Here is a 20,174-nt window from a genome sequence, read left to right as displayed (position 1 = left end):
ATCATTTCACTCACATTAGAACATAGAAAACACACCAGATGTTACTGTTTCATGAAAACTCGTCTGGAAGCTGATGGCAGAAACACGCCTAAAAACGATGGGATAGGAGCAGAGAAACAGCTGGAGGAACAAGCTGTAACTAATCAGGTTAATCAGCAGCAGGCAGGAGGATGACTGGGTATGAAAAGCGCGTCTGGTCTTGGATCAGCCTAAAAGAACACGCCCCCCCTCTGTTCATTGAGCTCCTCTGGCTGCCCTTAGCATCAGATCCAAGTCCCTGATGTTAGCTACAAAGAGCTTAATGGAACGGCTCCATCTACTTGGATGCTCTTGCAAAGGCTTCTGTCCCAACTGGGTCCCTCCGTTGGTCCCAGGATTGTCGTCTAGCAGCTCCTACACCACGCCTAAGACAATCCAAACTCTGTTCATGTGTCGTCCCACGATGGTGGAATGACCTACCGAGCGCTACCAGAACAGGGGCGTCCCTGTCTATCTTCAAGAAGCTCCTGAAAACCCAGCTCTTCAGAGAGCATCTCCTATCCCAGCACTTACCTTGTACTTCCCTCCCCCCTCTATCTCTGCCCTTTATCTTTCTGCACTTCCTTCTATGCCTGCACCCTATCTCTACTCTGTCCCCTCTGACAGAGTCGGACTCCTGGGTTCCTTCTATGGAGCTTATTGTTAGCTTATTGTTAGCTTTCTGTTAGCTTATTGATAGCTTATTGTTAGCTTATTGATAGCTTATTGTTAGCTTATTGATAGCTTATTGTTAGCTTATTGATAGCTTATTGTTAGCTTATTGTTAGCTTATTGTTAGCTTATTGTTAGCTTATTGATAGCTTATTGATAGCTTATTGTTAGCTTATTGTTAGCTTATTGTTAGCTTATTGATAGCTTTTTGTTAGCTTATCGTTAGCTTATTGTTAGCTTATTGTTAGCTTATTGATAGCTTTTTGTTAGCTTATTGATAGCTTATCGTTAGCTTATTGTTAGCTTATTGATAGCTTATTGTTAGCTTATTGATTGCTTATTGTTAGCTTATTGTTAGCTTATTGATAGCTTATCGTTAGCTTTTCGTTAGCTTATTGATAGCTTATTGATAGCTTATTGTTAGCTTATTGATAGCTTATTGATAGCATATTGTTAGCTTTGACATTAGCCGTGATGTTATATCCTCATCTGTAAGTGGCTTTGAATAAAAGCGTCTGAATGCAGAAACATAAACGGGTGTTAGAGCAACATCTGCTCCCTTCTGCAGGGAAGGATATCTCATATCTCGCATATCTCAGCAGGACAAAGTTAAACCACATCCTGCATCTGTTCCAGCAGCAGAGGAGTCCAGCTGCTGCAGTCCAGATGTTTCACCTGAAAACATTTAAACAAAGAAGAGAATCCTCCGTCAGACAGGACTGGGACAGCATTCCTCTCCCAGCAGCTGGTCTCCTCCTGGGGTTCCAGATGTGTACAGATGTAGTTAAAGGAAGAGGAGACGCTGCTCAGGGGAACATGGAGCTGCCTTTATGCTGCCATTGGATCCAGGATTTTTCATGAAGCAGTAAAATATCTTTGATATGTTTTCAGTTGTGAATTCGAGTTTTTAATCCAACCTTTTTTGGAACTGAAGTTGTTAATGAACTACAGAACGTTCGCCCTGAAAAAGAAAACTTCCGCTGATGCTCTGCTTTAAATGTAAAAATGAAAGATTTAAACTCACCTTCATCCTGAGTTTGCTGTGAGAGAAAAGAAGAAAAAGTCAGTTTACACTCATTTTGCATAACTGGTCGAGTTTTTTGTGTGTTTGAGTGACAGATGTTTCTGTCAGCGTGCACGTGTGTGCACGTGTGTGCACGTGTGTGCGTGCACAGTATTCATGTGTGCACGTGTGGGTTCGTGTGTCGCACCTCTCTCCGTCCCTCACTCCTGTGAAAACAAACCAAATGTGACGATTATCAGGTGGAACAGACTCAACAGCTGGACTCAGACAGTTCAGGAGCAGCACCTGCCGGGCGAAGGCCGGGCGGAGGAGTTGCTCCTGGTGACGGAGGTGGGGAAGGGAGGAGGAAGAATGGGAGGTTTGGGCCTGGTGGTGGGATCAGAGACCTCCGGCCTGGAACAAACATCATCACCACAGGTCAGTGATTTCTGATCAGAAACTAATCTGATGTGTGGATAAAAGTCACAATAATCTCTGAATTTAGTGTAAAATGTGTGGAGCTTTTATGTATTGTTATTATTATTACATACATGTATTTATATATTTATGTATTTATGTTGTTCTTAAACGTGTCGCCTGCATAAAGACTGAAAAACGCTACTGTACAAATATTTATTCACTTTATGGCTGTCATATTATTATTTTATGATTATTTTAGGCTGTCATATATATATTATATTATATTTATCATATATATACATATATATTTATATCATAATATATTAGTATTATATATATATATTAATATCTATCTAGGATGATGTGTAACGTGCCTTTATGTAACGTTGGAGTTGACAGCTTGACCCTCAGGGTCACTTTATTCTCTGGGCTTTTGTTTTGAAAGGCCCACATTAAGACTTCTGTGAAGCTGTTTTACTTTTATTCACCTTCTTTATGAAGAAGATTTTCGAAGATTTTCTCTGAAAAAGTGTGAAAGCTGAAAAAAGTGTCTGTTTATTATGAGAACTTAAATAATTTCAGCTACTTAGGAATAAAAATAAACGACAGCTCTGATCTCTGTGTCCCAATCCCAGAACGGCCTCCATCAGAGCTGATATTTTGATTTCTAAGTAGCTGAAATTATTTTTCTGTTTTTTTCTTGTCTGGGTTATTTGAGAAGAGCACATTTATTATTATTATTATTATTATTATTATATTTATTATTATTACTATTTATTATTATTAATAATATTTATTGTTATTATTATTATTTATTATTATTATTATATTATTATTGGTGAACTTTATGCAGGTTCAGTAAAATGCCCCTAATAGTGTGTGTCTGTGTGTGTCTGTGTGTGTGTGTGTGTGTGTGTCTGTGTGTGTGTGTGTGTGTGTCTGTGTGTGTGTGTGTGTGTGTGTGTCTGTGTGTGTGTGTGTGTGTGTGTGTCTGTGTGTGTCTGTGTGTGTGTGTGTGTGTGTGTCTGTGTGTGTGTGTGTGTGTGTGTCTGTGTGTGTGTGTGTGTGTGTCTGTGTGTGTGTGTGTGTGTGTGTGTGTCTGTGTGTGTGTGTGTGTGTGTGTGTCTGTGTGTGTCTGTGTGTGTGTGTGTGTGTGTGTCTGTGTGTGTGTGTGTGTGTGTCTGTGTGTGTGTGTGTGTGTGTGTGTGTGTGTGTGTGTGTCTGTGTGTGTGTGTGTGTGTGTGTGTGTCACTGTGTGTGTGTGTGTGTGTGTGTGTGTGTGTGTGTCTGTGTGTGTGTGTGTGTGTGTGTGTGTGTGTGTGTGTGTGTGTGTGTGTGTGTGTGTGTGTGTGTGTGTGTCTGTGTGTGTGTGTGTGTGTGTGTGTGTCACTGTGTGTGTGTGTGTGTGTGTGTGTGTGTGTGTGTGTCTGTGTGTGTGTCTGTGTGTGTGTGTGTGTCTGTGTGTGTGTGTGTGTCTGTGTGTGTGTGTACCTCCAGGACTGTGCACCCTGCTGCTGCAAGAAGAAGAAATAAAAAGGGTCAAAGAAAATGTTTTAAGAAGTTCAGATTGTCTGTTCTGCATGAGTTCTGGTGGTTCTGCTGCTCTGGTTCTGCTGCTCTGGTTCTGCTGCTCTGGTTCTGCTGCTCTGGTTCTGCTGCTCTGGTTCTGCTGCTCTGGTTCTGCTGCTCTGGTTCTGCTGCTCTGGTTCTGCTGCTCTGCTTCTGTTCTGACGTGTTATTCACAGTTAGTTAGTTTAAGGAAAGCTCACCGTGTTCAGGGAGTTGTGTCCTGTGGAGAAGAGAGAAAAGTTTAGCCCATAATCTGACATGACGGGCCTCAGCACAGAACCAGCCTGGGTCGACGGTACCTCTGACAGGAGACGAGCTGGATCCAGAATCTCTGCCGGGTTTGTTTTGACGAAAGATCTTCGGCGGTCCAGAAGGCACTGAACAGAAGCACAAACACATGAACAATATGACCCGATCAGCTGATCAGCTGCTGATCAATAAGATGGAACTGATGGAAGATCTTCAGCCTCACAGTTAAACTGTTAAATAATGAATGAGCTCAAAGTTGGGAGGAGTTTAGTTTCTTCCCGGGTCGCAGCAGCAGAACCCTTACTCACAGTTTCCTGGCGTCCGTCCTGCAGAGTTGGGGGAGGGGTCTCTCCTGGAGGCCGACTCTCCAGGCTGCACAGAAACAGTGATTAAACATGTTTCTCTGGTTCTGTTCCAGTTTCAGTTTCATTACAGCCGTGTGACCCACAGCGCCACCTGCTGCCTACACACAGTTAGCTCTCCTATAGCTGCAAGCAGCCACATAACAGCAGCTGTGAGCTAACAGAGCTATGAGCTAACAGAGCTATGAGCTAACAGAGCTATGAGCTAACAGCAGCTATGAGTTAACAGAGCTATGAGCTAACAGAGCTATGAGCTAACACCAGCTATGAGCTAACAGAGCTATGAGCTAACACCAGCTATGAGCTAACAGAGCTATGAGCTAACACCAGCTAGGAGCTAACAGAGCTATGAGCTAACAGCAGCTATGAGCTAACAGCAGCTATGAGCTAACAGAGCTATGAGCTAACAGCAGCTATGAGCTAACAGAGCTATGAGCTAACAGCAGCTATGAGCTAACAGAGCTGTGAGCTAACAGCAGCTATGAGCTAACAGAGCTATGAGCTAACACCAGCTATGAGCTAACACCAGCTATGAGCTAACAGAGCTATGAGCTAACAGCAGCTATGAGCTAACACCAGCTATGAGCTAACACCAGCTATGAGCTATGAGCTAACAGAGCTATGAGCTAACAGCAGCTATGAGCTAACAGAGCTATGAGCTAACAGCAGCTATGAGCTAACAGCAGCTCTGAGCTAACAGAGCTATGAGCTAACAGCAGCTCTGAGCTAACAGAGCTATGAGCTAACACCAGCTATGAGCTAACAGAGCTATGAGCTAACAGCAGCTATGAGCTAACACCAGCTATGAGCTAACACCAGCTATGAGCTATGAGCTAACAGAGCTATGAGCTAACAGCAGCTATGAGCTAACAGAGCTATGAGCTAACAGCAGCTATGAGCTAACACCAGCTATGAGCTAACACCAGCTATGAGCTATGAGCTAACAGAGCTATGAGCTAACAGCAGCTATGAGCTAACAGCAGCTATGAGCTAACAGAGCTATGAGCTAACAGCAGCTATGAGCTAACAGCAGCTATGAGCTAACAGAGCTATGAGCTAACAGAGCTATAGCACACGTTCATTCATTCATTCTTCTTAAAGTATTGGTGAAATAAAGACAGATAATGCCTTATTTAGAGGCTGCATCCTCTAAGCCCCGTTCTCTCCGTTATATGGATCTCCAGTTATCTAAATATCTTCTGAAGGACGCCGACTTTCACCAAACTGTTCTCTGTGAGCAGATGAACGTATTTCATGCCAGAAATAAGGTTTAAAAACACCGGAGTTCCCCTTTAATGTTGACATGTTTCATCCAAAAAAGTGATGTTAATAAAAAGCTGAATTCAGCTCCACTGCATGAAATGTTTCCTTTGAGTAAAACTGTGAAGGAGCGCAGCTCAGGAAACAGTTACGTGAGAAAAGACTGAATTATGATGTTGGAGCGTTCATCATCTGAACATTTGACTCGCTTCACACATACAGCTGAAACGATTCCTCAAGTGACTCGATTAGAAAAACTCCCCGATGTAAACGATCAGCTTCGATGCATCACTTCAACTCGTTCTGCTCAGCGGTCGTTTCACACGGACCGTTATTACTGTCGCACACGTTTGTAGCAGCTTGACCTGATGGAGGTCTAATGTGGACTAACATCCTGAGTCTCTGAGCTGTCTGATTACAGACAATAAAACAGGAAATAAGAGGCTTTTTTAGGATTTCAGCTGCATTAAAACAGTTTATGAAGGCAGCAGGAGAGAAGCTAACAGATGTTTCACAGCTGGATGTTAGCTAGGAAGCTAACAGCTGCTGTTCTGTTATCAGCATCAGGAGGAGAGAAGCTAACAGATGTTAGCACAGCTGGATGTTAGCTAGGAGCTAACAGCTGCTTTTCTGTTATCAGCATCAGGAGGAGAGAAGCTAACAGATGTTAGCACAGCTAGATGTTAGCTAGGAAGCTAACAGCTGCTGTTCTGTTATCAGCATCAGGAGGAGAGAAGCTAACAGATGTTAGCACAGCTGGATGTTAGCTAGGAAGCTAACAGCTGCTGTTCTGTTATCAGCATCAGGAGGAATGTTTTTAGTTCATATCGGACAGAAATAACTGAGGCTTAAAGCTGGTTGATGATGTAAATTATTGTAAAAGTGTTTCTTATCACCTGAATAATCGTTTGATGAACCCGGAGCACAAATATTACCGAAATGATCATTTTAAGGAGTCACAGCTGAAAGCCACGTGGTCTGTAGAGTTTCTCATCTTTCTCTGAGCAAAGACCTTCAACACCGGGTAGAACCGGGCAGAACCGGGTAGAACCGGGTAGAACCAGGTAGAACCGGGTAGAACCGGGCAGAACCGGGAAGAACCGGGTAGAACCGGGCAGAACCGGGTGGAGACTCACCATCCGGGCGGACGGAGCCGACAGGTTGGAGACAGGTGGGCGGGGACACAAAGCAGGGGGCGGGCCTCTGAGTGACATGTGGTTGTCCCGCTTATCTAAAACACACACAGTTGGTGTTGGGTTAAAGGTCAGTGGATGGTGTTCAGCAGCTGATCTGAGAGCAGGAAACACCACGTTTGTCCACTCATGCAGTTCGTCTCTACTGAACCCTGACCGTCATTCTGTTTTATCCCAGTAAAGTGTGACTGGCTAAAGTTTGACCGTGGGAACGTGATGGCGTGCTGTGGTACCGATGTACTCCCCGACGGGCATCGTGGAACACAGCTTGTGCGCCTGGTCCTCCTGAGGTTCGGAGGGAGGAGGCTCGTAGTCGTTGGCCGTGTCCAGGTCGTCGTTCGGGGACTCGTAGTCTCCCCCGCTGCCTTCATCGTTGTCGCTGTACGGACTCTCGTAGTCATCGTCAGCGTCGTCCTGTTGGAGCAGAAACGTTTTTACTTTTCTGTGGAAATTAATCTGTCAGGAGTCCTAAAGCTGCATTTTTCACGAAAACATTTCAGATTTCTAACACTGTGCACTTTTTTAGTGATGATTCTGTTTTTTAAAGAAGCCCAAAGTGAAACGGGACATAAAAAGATTTAAAACTGATAAATGTGAGTATATATTATAACAGAAATATCATTAAATTAAAAAAAGAATCTTATTCAGAATAGTTTGTAAAACACATTAAAAGCACCAAAGAAAATGTTTTATTTCTAAATGTGAATATTTTCAGTTTTAAAGTAATTAATTTACTGGGTTCCACATGTTATAAAACTTTATTAATCCAAAAAGTTATTTCACTCATAATGTGGATGTGACACCACATGAAAAACAAGTACAGAAGAAGAAAGAAGAGAGAAGAAGAGAATCAGACTCACAAACTCTTCATCGTCCCATCCCTGATCATCAGCGGTGGCCTCTGAGGAGCACAAATCACCACATCAGCATCTTTAACCAGCTGTTACTTTAACTAGCTGTTACATTAACCAGCTGTTACTTTAACTAGCTGTTACTTTAACCAGCTGTTACTTTAACCAGCTGTTACATTAACTAGCTGTTACATTAACCAGCTGTTACTTTAACTAGCTGTTACTTTAACTAGCTGTTACTTTAACCAGCTGTTACTTTAACTAGCTGTTACTTTAACCAGCTGTTACTTTAACTAGCTGTTACTTTAACCAGCTGTTACATTAACTAGCTGTTACATTAACCAGCTGTTACTTTAACTAGCTGTTACTTTAACCAGCTGTTACTTTAACCAGCTGTTACTTTAACTAGCTGTTACTTTAACCAGCTGTTACTTTAACCCAGCTGTTACTTTAACTAGCTGTTACTTTAACCAGCTGTTTCATTAACCAGCTGTTACTTTAACCAGCTGTTACTTTAACTAGCTGTTACTTTAACCAGCTGTTACTTTAACTAGCTGTTACTTTAACCAGCTGTTACATTAACCAGCTGTTACTTTAACTAGCTGTTACTTTAACTAGCTGTTACTTTAACCAGCTGTTACATTAACCACCTGTTTCATTAACCAGCTGTTACATTAACCACCTGTTTCATTAACCAGCTGTTACTTTAACCAGCTGTTTCATTAACCAGCTGTTACATTAACCACCTGTTTCATTAACCAGCTGTTACATTAACCACCTGTTTCATTAACCAGCTGTTACTTTAACCAGCTGTTTCATTAACCAGATGTTACTTTAACTAGCTGTTACTTTAACCAGCTGTTACTTTAACCAGCTGTTTCATTAACCAGCTGTTACTTTAACCAGCTGTTACTTTAACCAGCTGTTTCATTAACCAGATGTTACTTTAACCAGCTGTTACTTTAACCAGCTGTTACTTTAACCAGCTGTTACTTTAACTAGCTGTTTCATTAACCAGCTGTTACATTAACCAGATGTTACTTTAACCAGCTGTTACTTTAACCAGCTGTTACTTTAACCAGCTGTTACTTTAACCAGCTGTTACTTTCAGTGGCGTTGGAGTCAGAGCTGAACTCGTCATACGCTTTCAGTATCTTTATAACCATGATTCTTTCTCTCTGTTTCATCCCTTCATGATGAGGCCATGAAAATAACTCCTGATAAACGAAACAAACTCACCTGGTTCGCGATTTTTGGGTGTCCACCTGTGAAGGGCAGAAAGAAGGTTTCAGAACTGAGGTGAAATCAGTCTTCGCTGATTTCAGACGTTTCAGAGTTTTACTGAAAGTTTTCAACACTTTGCAGGATTTAACCGGCAGAAAAACAGAGAAAAATCCCACTCTGCAGCTGTTCATCGTACTAATACGTAATAACACGTAATAACACGTAATAACACGTAATAACACGTAATAACACGTAATAACACGTAATAACACGTAATAATACGTAATAATAACACGTAATAACACGTAATAACACGTAATAATACGTAATAACACGTAATAACACGTAATAACACGTAATAACGCGTAATAATACGTAATAATACGTAATAACACGTAATAATACGTAATAATACGTAATAACACGTAATAACACGTAATAATACGTAATAATAACACGTAATAATACGTAATAACACGTAATAATAACACGTAATAATACGTAATAACACGTTTCAAGTAATCAGACTGAGTTTAGGTTTGTATCGGTCCCTAAAACCAGCTGCTGTGAACAGAGCTGTGAAAGAGCTTCACCTCACAGACATTTCATGAAGCCTTCAGGGAATAAGGCTCCTTTTCCAGGCGGTTTAGGTAGAACATGAACGTACCTAGGAAATATCCCTTTTTTATCCTCCTTCTTGCTGATTTCATTGCTGATCTTTGAGATCATCCTGCAGACACACAAGGTGAATCACACGTTACATTTTCTAGCTTTCAGTTCACTAGGAAAACAAATCTGATGCAGTCTGTTGAACAAAGGCAAAAAATGGAGCTGGTGGCTGTGGAAATGTAGCATTTCCTGGTTTGAAGTGAATAAATTAGGCTGTGGTGATGGTGTTCCTGCTCTTCACTATGAATGACTTTAATCTGTGGGGATATGTGGGATATAACTGAGTTTAATGTTTGTGGAAACAGCTGCTGAGTCATTTTAATCTTTGCTGGTCAGATGAGATGCAAAGTTGTTTCCATTCCCTCTGGTGAGCATAAAGTCTTTTAAAAACAGACAAAAAAACACATTTTTGTACATTGGTGGACGTAGATCAACGCTAAAAGAAGGAAAACTGCTGCTGTGTTAATCTGTAGTACTTGGGCTCGGCAGCAGGGGGCAGTACTTACGGAGTGTGCAGTTTGGGGAATTTCTGGAGGTCATTATCAGTCAGACTCTGCAAAACAAAGACATTGAGGTTGTGGTTACATCCAGCATCCCTCCTTTACTCCACTCCAACATCCAGGCTCCTCAGACAGGACTCAGGGAATCTAACCAGTTTCACTTGAAGTTTTCAGATGATCACGTTTCTTTGTTTGCTTTTTATTGTGAACTCACCACAAACCTGGAACCACTGATGGAGCTCTTCAGCACCACTTTGTCACAGCCGGTCAGATTACACTGTGGAAGAAAAACACGAGTTCAGCTCAGAGTTCCCACTGATCACTATGTTTTTATGGTTTTCACAGCCATGGATGTCTGCTTTAAAGGGAGCAGAAAGATGGAAAACATTAACAGAACATTTGTTGGGCAATTAAAAAAGAACCTGAGCTACAAGAGATCCTTCACTCTAAAGTTCTGACGGATGAACCAACTGCAGAAATCACAGGTTTGCAGTTATTTCATTATCTGTACATCTGGAATGATTCAAATACAGATTCATTGTCTATTTCCATAGAATACTAGAAAATGCTCCACATCTGGTCCATACTACAAGGGATGATGAAACTAACCAACACTGAGCCAAATAAACCAGATCTGGGACACATTAACCAAAGAAATGCTGCAAGCTAACCAACACTGAGCCAAATAAACCAGATCTGGGACACATTAACCAAAGAAATGCTGCACGCTAACCAACACTGGGCCAAATAAACCAGATCTGGGACACATTAACCAAAGAAACGCTGCAAGCTAACCAACACTGAGCCAAATAAACCAGATCTGGGACACATTAACCAAAGAAACGCTAACCAACACTGGGCCAAATAAACCAGATCTGGGACACATTAACCAAAGAAACGCTGCATGCTAACCAACACTGAGCCACATAAACCAGATCTGGGACACATTAACCAAAGAAATGCTGCATGCTAACCAACACTGGGCCAAATAAACCAGATCTGGGACACATTAACCAAAGAAACGCTGCATGCTAACCAACACTGGGCCAAATAAACCAGATCTGGGACACATTAACCAAAGAAATGCTGCACGCTAACCAACACTGAGCCAAATAAACCAGATCTGGGACACATTAACCAAAGAAACGCTAACCAACACTGAGCCAAATAAACCAGATCTGGGACACATTAACCAAAGAAACGCTAACCAACACTGGGCCAAATAAACCAGATCTGGGACACATTAACCAAAGAAACGCTGCATGCTAACCAACACTGAGCCAAATAAACCAGATCTGGGACACATTAACCAAAGAAACGCTAACCAACACTGAGCCAAATAAACCAGATCTGGGACACATTAACCAAAGAAATGCTGCAAGCTAACCAACACTGAGCCAAATAAACCAGATCTGGGACACATTAACCAAAGAAACGCTGCATGCTAACCAACACTGGGCCAAATAAACCAGATCTGGGACACATTAACCAAAGAAACGCTGCATGCTAACCAACACTGGGCCAAATAAACCAGATCTGGGACACATTAACCAAAGAAACGCTAACCAACACTGGGCCAAATAAACCAGATCTGGGACACATTAACCAAAGAAACGCTGCATGCTAACCAACACTGGGCCAAATAAACCAGATCTGGGACACATTAACCAAAGAAACGCTAACCAACACTGAGCCAAATAAACCAGATCTGGGACACATTAACCAAAGAAACGCTAACCAACACTGGGCCAAATAAACCAGATCTGGGACACATTAACCAAAGAAACGCTAACCAACACTGGGCCAAATAAACCAGATCTGGGACACACTAACCAAAGAAACGCTAACCAACACTGAGCCAAATAAACCAGATCTGGGACACATTAACCAAAGAAACGCTAACCAACACTGGGCCAAATAAACCAGATCTGGGACACACTAACCAAAGAAACGCTGCATGCTAACCAACACTGAGCCACATAAACCAGATCTGGGACACATTAACCAAAGAAACGCTGCATGCTAACCAACACTGAGCCAAATAAACCAGATCTGGGACACATTAACCAAAGAAACGCTGCAAGCTAATCAACACTGGGCCAAATAAACCAGATCTGGGACACATTAACCAAAGAAACGCTGCATGCTAACCAACACTGAGCCAAATAAACCAGATCTGGGACACATTAACCAAAGAAATGCTGCATGCTAACCAACACTGGGCCAAATAAACCAGATCTGGGACACATTAACCAAAGAAATGCTGCAAGCTAACCAACACTGGGCCAAATAAACCAGATCTGGGACACATTAACCAACCATCGCGCCCTGAAGATGCAGAGTGTTGTTTAGATTTGCTTTTTCATCTTGATTCTGTTTTTTCTTGTTTGTGTTCATGGGTTTATTCTAATATTTATTCTGTTTGTATTTCTCCAGACTTGATTAGTCTTGTTGTTCATAGGGTTCTCTCCTCTCGACCACCAAACGTTTACAAAATGACAGAATTTATTAAGTCTTTTCTTTTTAAATGAGTTAAGGTGTAAAAAAGGAGATAAACTCATGTGGGGATAAACTATGAATCAGCTTCTGTTCTGTGTTTTAGTTTGTTTTGTAGAACTTTCTGTAGAGAAAAACCAAAACTGTGAATGATTCAGATGTGAAGCTGAAGGCGTCCCAGAGGCCAACAGATGCCGGTCGTCTGTCGTGGGAGACGAAAGGTCAGAAACATAAGAAAAGAGGGGAAACCCAGCAGCTTTTCACACTTCACTCCCACATGAAGTCATTTCAGGGATAAATGTAAATGTAATTTATTTAAACAGCCCTTTACAACAATCCATTTCGGTACCAAAGTGCTTTACAGCAGATAATAAATAAAGAAAAGAATAAGTACAAAACAATAAAATAACAGTAAAAGCAATAAAATACAGCAAAATTGAATAAGATAATATAAAAGTGTCTCCATACTACTGGGTATTAAAAGCCATCTGAAATAAGTATGTTTTTAGCCTAGATTTAAAGAGGCCCAGAAAATAAGCACAGCGAAGCCCGTATTAATGCACGGGCTAAAAGTGTAGTGGGCCCAACACAAGGCTCGAGAGAAAAAAACAAAGGCAGAAAAAAATCTTCCACAGTGGTCTGACTGCTGTCTGTGTACAGATGTGATGTGGGGGGGGGGTTAATGATTGGTTAATGATTAAGGCTGTCAACGTGTGATGTGCCAATGAATGAGTTGTGGTCTTTAAACTCTGCCAAGTGGAAATTGTGAGTAAAGGAAAATGTCGGTAAAGAAACCAGAAAGTGGAGCTCAAACACGACAGAAATAAAATAAAGAGAAATTAAACAGGCTGTCCAACAGCCTACATGGATGTTTTTCTGTTAGTTTGTTCTTTACATTTATGCTGCATTGGGTCCCAAATCTCAGGGGACCAGGCGGCTGTAAACAAACCCACTGCGGGACGTATCCTAGCAACAGGACGTCAATAAATGATGTGGAAAGGAAGCTCAAAGAAGGTCTTTACAGCACAAAGACAAGGCAAGTCTGACATTTGGAGAAGTTTCTCAGCTGTCCTCTTTATTAATAACCTATAAAATGACGTGTTTTCTCCTTTCTGGACGGGAGAAGAAACTAAATCAATGCATTTCTGTTATTGTGCGGCATAAATTCTCAAAGTTTAATGATCAGAAACTCAGCGGGATGAAGAAAACGGTCCTGCGGGGCTCTGCTGTGTATCTTTAAACAACTTAACATATGACTATATTCGTTCTATATCTGTACAGATATGTCGAGCTGTTCTTTGACAGGGGGGGGGGGGCGTGAGAGAGTGGTTAAAGCCCCGGTGCCTCGGTGCTTTAATGCAGCCTGAGAACAGCTTGTTGTTCGGATCGAGCCTCCTGCTTACAGGAAGTCACCAGAATCCTTCCACATGTTACCCAATCAAAGAACGGCCAAATCTAATCAGATGAATTGAACAGGATCTCTAAATATGATGTCATTTCTTTTTAAAATAAACCAAGCAATAGCTCAGTTGTTTTATGTGGGCTTTCTAAAATTAAATGTGAGTTTTCTTACAGGTGGTTTGAGGTTTATTGGAACGAGCAGAGATCAAAAGAGGAAGTGGCTGCACTGCCACCCTTTAAAATTGCTTCAGAAAGTTAAACGCTGGAAGAAATGTGGGTTTTACTTTAAAGGTGTTATGTTGAAACAGCTAAAGTTTTAAAACTCGTGTAAATTCATGTAGAACTTGAATTAAAGGTGACTTCACGGCCCTTTTACGTCCTTTTGAATAATTTGACACAGTTTTCTGAGGTCTTGTTTGAGCTCATTGTTCCTTCTGTGACTCTGACTGAAACATCTCTGCAGGATGTTTGGGGCACAGACCTTCGCCTCTTCGGGTTCTTCTTTAGACTCTCTGACAGATCTGTGGATTTATATCAGTCTGAACTGGAGTCATTGAGCTCAGAAAGGTTCAGCCATCGAGGCTTCAGTAGCACGTTGGTCGGTTTCTGTCCGTTGGCTGAGGAAACGCCGTCAGGCTGCTGTGACGCTGTGTTTACGGACGTTACCTCATCAACATCTGGACAGCTGCTGGTGATTTAATGCAGGAACACAGACAGAATGAAGCTGTTCCTGCAGTCAGAAACACTCCAGCTCTATAGATACAGATAGTTACTGATCCCAGAGGGAAACAGGTTAGCAGTTAGCTGTAAGTTAGCAGTTAGCTGTAAGTTAGCAGTTAGCTGTGAGTTAGCAGTTAGCTGTAAGTTAGCAGGTAGCTGTAAGTTAGCAGGTAGCTGTAAGTTAGCAGGTAGCTGTAAGTTAGCAGGTAGCTGTAAGTTAGCAGGTAGCTGTAAGTTAGCAGTTAGCTGTAAGTTAGCAGTAAGTTAGCAGCAGATGCTTGCAAACAATGCTTTCTCATCAACAGTAATGGACCAAGCCGGAGATTTGGGCTGCAGGTTGTCTGAGTTACAGAACGGAACCGTTCAGCTAGAAAGCTTCAGCTAACAAAGTAATGTGGGAACAATAATGTTCATCTTTCAGAAAGGAGCAGCAGTAACTCCTTAGAAGTTGGTGTACGTCATCTTCATTAGCTAAGCTGTTAGCGTTAGCTTCAGCTAAAGGAATAAATAAATCAGTAAATAAACCATGAGGAGTTATTTCATTAGCTAAGCTGTTAGCGTTAGCTGCTGCTAAAGGAAGAAATAAGTCAGTAAATAAACCATGAGGAGTTATTTCATTAGCTAAGCTGTTAGCGTTAGCTGCTGCTAAAGGAAGAAATAAATCAGTAAATAAACCATGAGGAGTTATTTCATTAGCTAAGCTGTTAGCGTTAGCTGCTGCTAAAGGAAGAAATAAATCAGTAAATAAACCATGAGGAGTTATTTCATTAGCTAAGCTGTTAGCGTTAGCTGCTGCTAAAGGAAGAAATAAGTCAGTAAATAAACCATGAGGAGTTATTTCATTAGCTAAGCTGTTAGCGTTAGCTGCTGCTAAAGGAAGAAATAAATCAGTAAATAAACCATGAGGAGTTATTTCATTAGCTAAGCTGTTAGCGTTAGCTGCTGCTGCTAAAGGAAGAAATAAATCAGTAAATAAACCCTGAGGAGTTATTTCATTAGCTAAGCTGTTAGCGTTAGCTGCTGCTAAAGGAGGAAATAAATCAGTAAATAAACCATGAGGAGTTATTTCTCAGATGCTTCCATTTCCCTGCTCTGAAGTTCAGGCTCTGGGAGTTGGAACTGATCCTCTTTGTGGCTCAGTTCCTTCAGTCCAGCGTTGAACTGGACCAAGTTGTTAAAACAGTGGGATGAAAAGTGTCTGCTGCACATTCACAGTCTTTAGCTAACTCTGCTGGAACATTAGCCTCAGATATAGTTTATCCACTGGGCTCTTATATCCTCTGAGGCTGCTGCTGGATGGAAGATGCATGCTCCTCAGTGCAGCTGACAGCAGAACATTTCCACCAGAAGCTGGCTTCATCCGTCCAGCAGGGTGGAGGTGAGGGGGCGGGGCTTAGCAGAGGAGGCGGAGCCAACTTAAGGAGTGACATAAGTTTACACTGAATATGAACAGCTCGGTGAGATATTTTCTGTCCTGGAGGTCCAAAACAAAGTTTTTGGGCTGGTAAACATTTTAATATATGCTCACCGGAACAGGAAGAAGGAATATTGTTGTCCTCTGTTGCTTAGGGATAATGATTATCATTTAATCTGAAAGATACTGCTGTTCTGAACGTGTTTCTAACCTGGATTCAGGCCCAGTCCCAGTCTTGGCCCTATCTTTTTGTCTTACTGGGGAAAGGCTTTCTTTTTCTTTTCAGGATCATCTCGCCCCATCAGCAGAAACGCCAGATGACCACTAATCTCTGACCCTAACCCAACAAAAGGGATCGGTAAAGCCAATTGGGCCCAAGTTATGAATACCAGGAGCTGAATTATTAGATGGGAAGAAGCCGTAGAGCTCAAACAAGTCCCTGAGACCAACTTGTGTTCATGTGTTTCTGTTTTGGTTCGTTGTAAAAATGTAAAACCCATCTGAACCAGGAGCTCAGTTACCAGGAAGCACCAGGAACCTTCCCCCTCCTGCCTCTAACGTTACTGCTGTGTCAGACTCCAGGAAAAACCGCACAATAAGCAGAGAAAGTTCAGACAGCCTCACCCTCCTCAGGTACTCTGCCAGCTGCTGTGGGCTCCAGGCCATCACCTCCGACCGGGAGGGCCGCTCCAGACTCATCCTTAGGTCTGTTTAACGCTCAAAGACCCGTCCGCCCAGCCGCTGTCGAACGCCTTTTCCTGCTCTAAGGAGAGCAGACCAGCATCTGAGGGAAGGAGCAGAAGGTCTTTGAACCCTGCCGGGCTCCTGCTATCGTTGCTGTTTGCCCTTCCTCAGCAGGACCGTCCACAATGTGACGGGCCTCGTTTCTCCACCGCTTCTTCCTGTGAAACCAAGCCTCTCTTAAAGACTCACAACACAAAATAACCGTCTTCAGCTTTTACTTCCTCAAATCACGCTGGTGTCGTATCGACGTGTTTCTGAGCGAAGACACCAGACCGAAGACGGCGAAGTGCAGGCAGACATGTCACCCGGGCCCAAAATGGCTTCCTTCTTTCTACTCTTTCAGCGTCTCTACCTCTGTGCTATTCTTTCCTCCCTCGCTCTCTGAGGAAGTGACAGTGGGGGGGTGAAGGCAGCATCCCCCCCCCGTCTGACCACAGAGCGGAACAGCCGATGCAGCTGCACCCACTGGCTGCAACTCGGCGGCTGTCGAACAGGAGGAAGGCAAACAGACAGCTCCATCACTGGGCTGACGGCTCGGCTCAGTCATCTGGAACGAAAGAAGAAAGTTTAGCAGTATGGAGGAACTTTAGTTTTGCATTTACTGCACAACATTTCACATATAAAACAGGTTTCTGCCTTCTTTCACCTTCGTAATATCATTAAAATCAGGACCATCCTGTCTCAGGGTGATGCAGAGAAACTGCTCCATGCATCTGTTCCTTCAGGACTGAACTACTGTAATTCCTTATTATTGTTCTGTCCCACAGATTCTCTGAAAAGCCTCCAGCTGATCCAAAACCCTGCAGCCAGAGTTCTGATGAGATCTAACAGCAGAGATCATGTTTCTCCAGTTTCAGCTTCTCTTCATTGGCTCCCTGTTAAATTCAGAATAGAATTTAAGATTCTTTTCCTCACATATAAAGCTCTTAATGACCGAGCTCCATCACATCTTAAAGATCTCACAGTTGGATATTTCCCCAACAGAGCACTTTGCTCTCAGGCTGCAGGTTTCCTTGTGGTTCCCAGAGTTTCTAAAAGCAGAATGGGAGGCAGAGCCTTCAGTTATCAGGCCCCTAAAAGCAGAATGGGAGGCAGAGCCTTCAGTTATCAGGCCCCTAAAAGCAGAATGGGAGGCAGAGCCTTCAGTTATCAGGCCCCTAAAAGCAGAATGGGAGGCAGAGCCTTCAGTTATCAGGCCCCTAAAAGCAGAACGGGAGGCAGAGCCTTCAGTTATCAGGCCCCTAAAAGCAGAATGGGAGGCAGAGCCTTCAGTTATCAGGCCCCTAAAAGCAGAATGGGAGGCAGAGCCTTCAGTTATCAGGCCCCTAAAAGCAGAACGGGAGGCAGAGCCTTCAGTTATCAGGCCCCTAAAAGCAGAATGGGAGGCAGAGCCTTCAGTTATCAGGCCCCTAAAAGCAGAATGGGAGGCAGAGCCTTCAGTTATCAGGCCCCTAAAAGCAGAATGGGAGGCAGAGCCTTCAGTTATCAGGCCCCTAAAAGCAGAATGGGAGGCAGAGCCTTCAGTTTTCAGGCCCCTAAAAGCAGAATGGGAGGCAGAGCCTTCAGTTATCAGGCCCCTAAAAGCAGAATGGGAGGCAGAGCCTTCAGTTATCAGGCCCCTAAAAGCAGAATGGGAGGCAGAGCCTTCAGTTATCAGGTCCCTAAAAGCAGAATGGGAGGCAGAGCCTTCAGTTATCAGGTCCCTAAAAGCAGAACGGGAGGCAGAGCCTTCAGTTATCAGGCCCCTAAAAGCAGAACGGGAGGCAGAGCCTTCAGTTATCAGGGCCCTAAAAGCAGAACGGGAGGCAGAGCCTTCAGTTATCAGGCCCCTAAAAGCAGAATGGGAGGCAGAGCCTTCAGTTATCAGGCCCCTAAAAGCAGAATGGGAGGCAGAGCCTTCAGTTATCAGGCCCCTAAAAGCAGAATGGGAGGCAGAGCCTTCAGTTATCAGGCCCCTAAAAGCAGAATGGGAGGCAGAGCCTTCAGTTATCAGGCCCCTAAAAGCAGAATGGGAGGCAGAGCCTTCAGTTATCAGGTCCCTAAAAGCAGAACGGGAGGCAGAGCCTTCAGTTATCAGGCCCCTAAAAGCAGAACGGGAGGCAGAGCCTTCAGTTATCAGGCCCCTAAAAGCAGAATGGGAGGCAGAGCCTTCAGTTATCAGGCCCCTAAAAGCAGAACGGTAGGCAGAGCCTTCAGTTATCAGGCCCCTAAAAGCAGAATGGGAGGCAGAGCCTTCAGTTATCAGGCCCCTAAAAGCAGAATGGGAGGCAGAGCCTTCAGTTATCAGGCCCCTAAAAGCAGAATGGGAGGCAGCCTTCAGTTATCAGGCCCCTAAAAGCAGAATGGGAGGCAGAGCCTTCAGTTATCAGGCCCCTAAAAGCAGAATGGTAGGCAGAGCCTTCAGTTATCAGGCCCCTAAAAGCAGAATGGGAGGCAGAGCCTTCAGTTATCAGGCCCCTAAAAGCAGAATGGGAGGCAGAGCCTTCAGTTATCAGGCCCCTAAAAGCAGAATGGGAGGCAGAGCCTTCAGTTATCAGGCCCCTAAAAGCAGAATGGGAGGCAGAGCCTTCAGTTATCAGGCCCCTAAAAGCAGAATGGGAGGCAGAGCCTTCAGTTATCAGGCCCCTAAAAGCAGAATGGGAGGCAGAGCCTTCAGTTATCAGGCCCCTAAAAGCAGAATGGGAGGCAGAGCCTTCAGTTATCAGGCCCCTAAAAGCAGAATGGGAGGCAGAGCCTTCAGTTTTCAGGCCCCTAAAAGCAGAATGGGAGGCAGAGCCTTCAGTTATCAGGCCCCTAAAAGCAGAATGGGAGGCAGAGCCTTCAGTTATCAGGCCCCTAAAAGCAGAATGGGAGGCAGAGCCTTCAGTTATCAGGTCCCTAAAAGCAGAATGGGAGGCAGAGCCTTCAGTTATCAGGTCCCTAAAAGCAGAACGGGAGGCAGAGCCTTCAGTTATCAGGCCCCTAAAAGCAGAATGGGAGGCAGAGCCTTCAGTTATCAGGGCCCTAAAAGCAGAATGGGAGGCAGAGCCTTCAGTTATCAGGCCCCTAAAAGCAGAATGGGAGGCAGAGCCTTCAGTTATCAGGCCCCTAAAAGCAGAATGGGAGGCAGAGCCTTCAGTTATCAGGCCCCTAAAAGCAGAATGGGAGGCAGAGCCTTCAGTTATCAGGCCCCTAAAAGCAGAATGGGAGGCAGAGCCTTCAGTTATCAGGCCCCTAAAAGCAGAATGGGAGGCAGAGCCTTCAGTTATCAGGCCCCTAAAAGCAGAATGGGAGGCAGAGCCTTCAGTTATCAGGTCCCTAAAAGCAGAACGGGAGGCAGAGCCTTCAGTTATCAGGCCCCTAAAAGCAGAATGGGAGGCAGAGCCTTCAGTTATCAGGCCCCTAAAAGCAGAACGGGAGGCAGAGCCTT

At 43.6% G+C, this 20,174-nt stretch overlaps 1 protein-coding gene across 2 annotated transcripts in view; it reads right to left on the bottom strand.

Moving 5' to 3' along the window:
- Positions 1-17,152, bottom strand: part of lcp2a (lymphocyte cytosolic protein 2a) — a 28,692-nt gene extending 11,540 nt beyond the window's left edge. The window contains exons 1-15 of one of the 2 annotated variants that reach the window (XM_072375235.1): positions 16,646-17,152; positions 10,205-10,267; positions 9,997-10,043; positions 9,489-9,551; positions 8,837-8,862; positions 7,607-7,647; positions 6,980-7,160; positions 6,690-6,784; positions 4,240-4,303; positions 3,982-4,059; positions 3,883-3,902; positions 3,605-3,627; positions 2,000-2,107; positions 1,902-1,920; positions 1,715-1,730 (exon numbers count right to left, since the gene is read on the bottom strand). In XM_072375235.1, coding sequence (XP_072231336.1) covers positions 1,715-1,730; positions 1,902-1,920; positions 2,000-2,107; positions 3,605-3,627; positions 3,883-3,902; positions 3,982-4,059; positions 4,240-4,303; positions 6,690-6,784; positions 6,980-7,160; positions 7,607-7,647; positions 8,837-8,862; positions 9,489-9,551; positions 9,997-10,043; positions 10,205-10,267; positions 16,646-16,720 — 919 coding nt within the window. In that variant the 5' untranslated portion in view covers positions 16,721-17,152. The remainder of the gene's footprint in view (positions 1-1,714; positions 1,731-1,901; positions 1,921-1,999; positions 2,108-3,604; positions 3,628-3,882; positions 3,903-3,981; positions 4,060-4,239; positions 4,304-6,689; positions 6,785-6,979; positions 7,161-7,606; positions 7,648-8,836; positions 8,863-9,488; positions 9,552-9,996; positions 10,044-10,204; positions 10,268-16,645) is intronic. The other variant, XM_072375236.1, reaches the window with a different exon arrangement.
- Between the last annotated feature and the right edge of the window lie 3,022 nt (positions 17,153-20,174).

This window comes from Leuresthes tenuis, unplaced genomic scaffold (genome assembly GCF_036924035.1).
Source record: "Leuresthes tenuis unplaced genomic scaffold, fLeuTen1.0.hap1 SCAF_21, whole genome shotgun sequence".
Lineage (NCBI taxonomy): Eukaryota > Metazoa > Chordata > Actinopteri > Atheriniformes > Atherinopsidae > Leuresthes > Leuresthes tenuis.
This window is presented reverse-complemented; position numbering and strand designations above follow the sequence as displayed.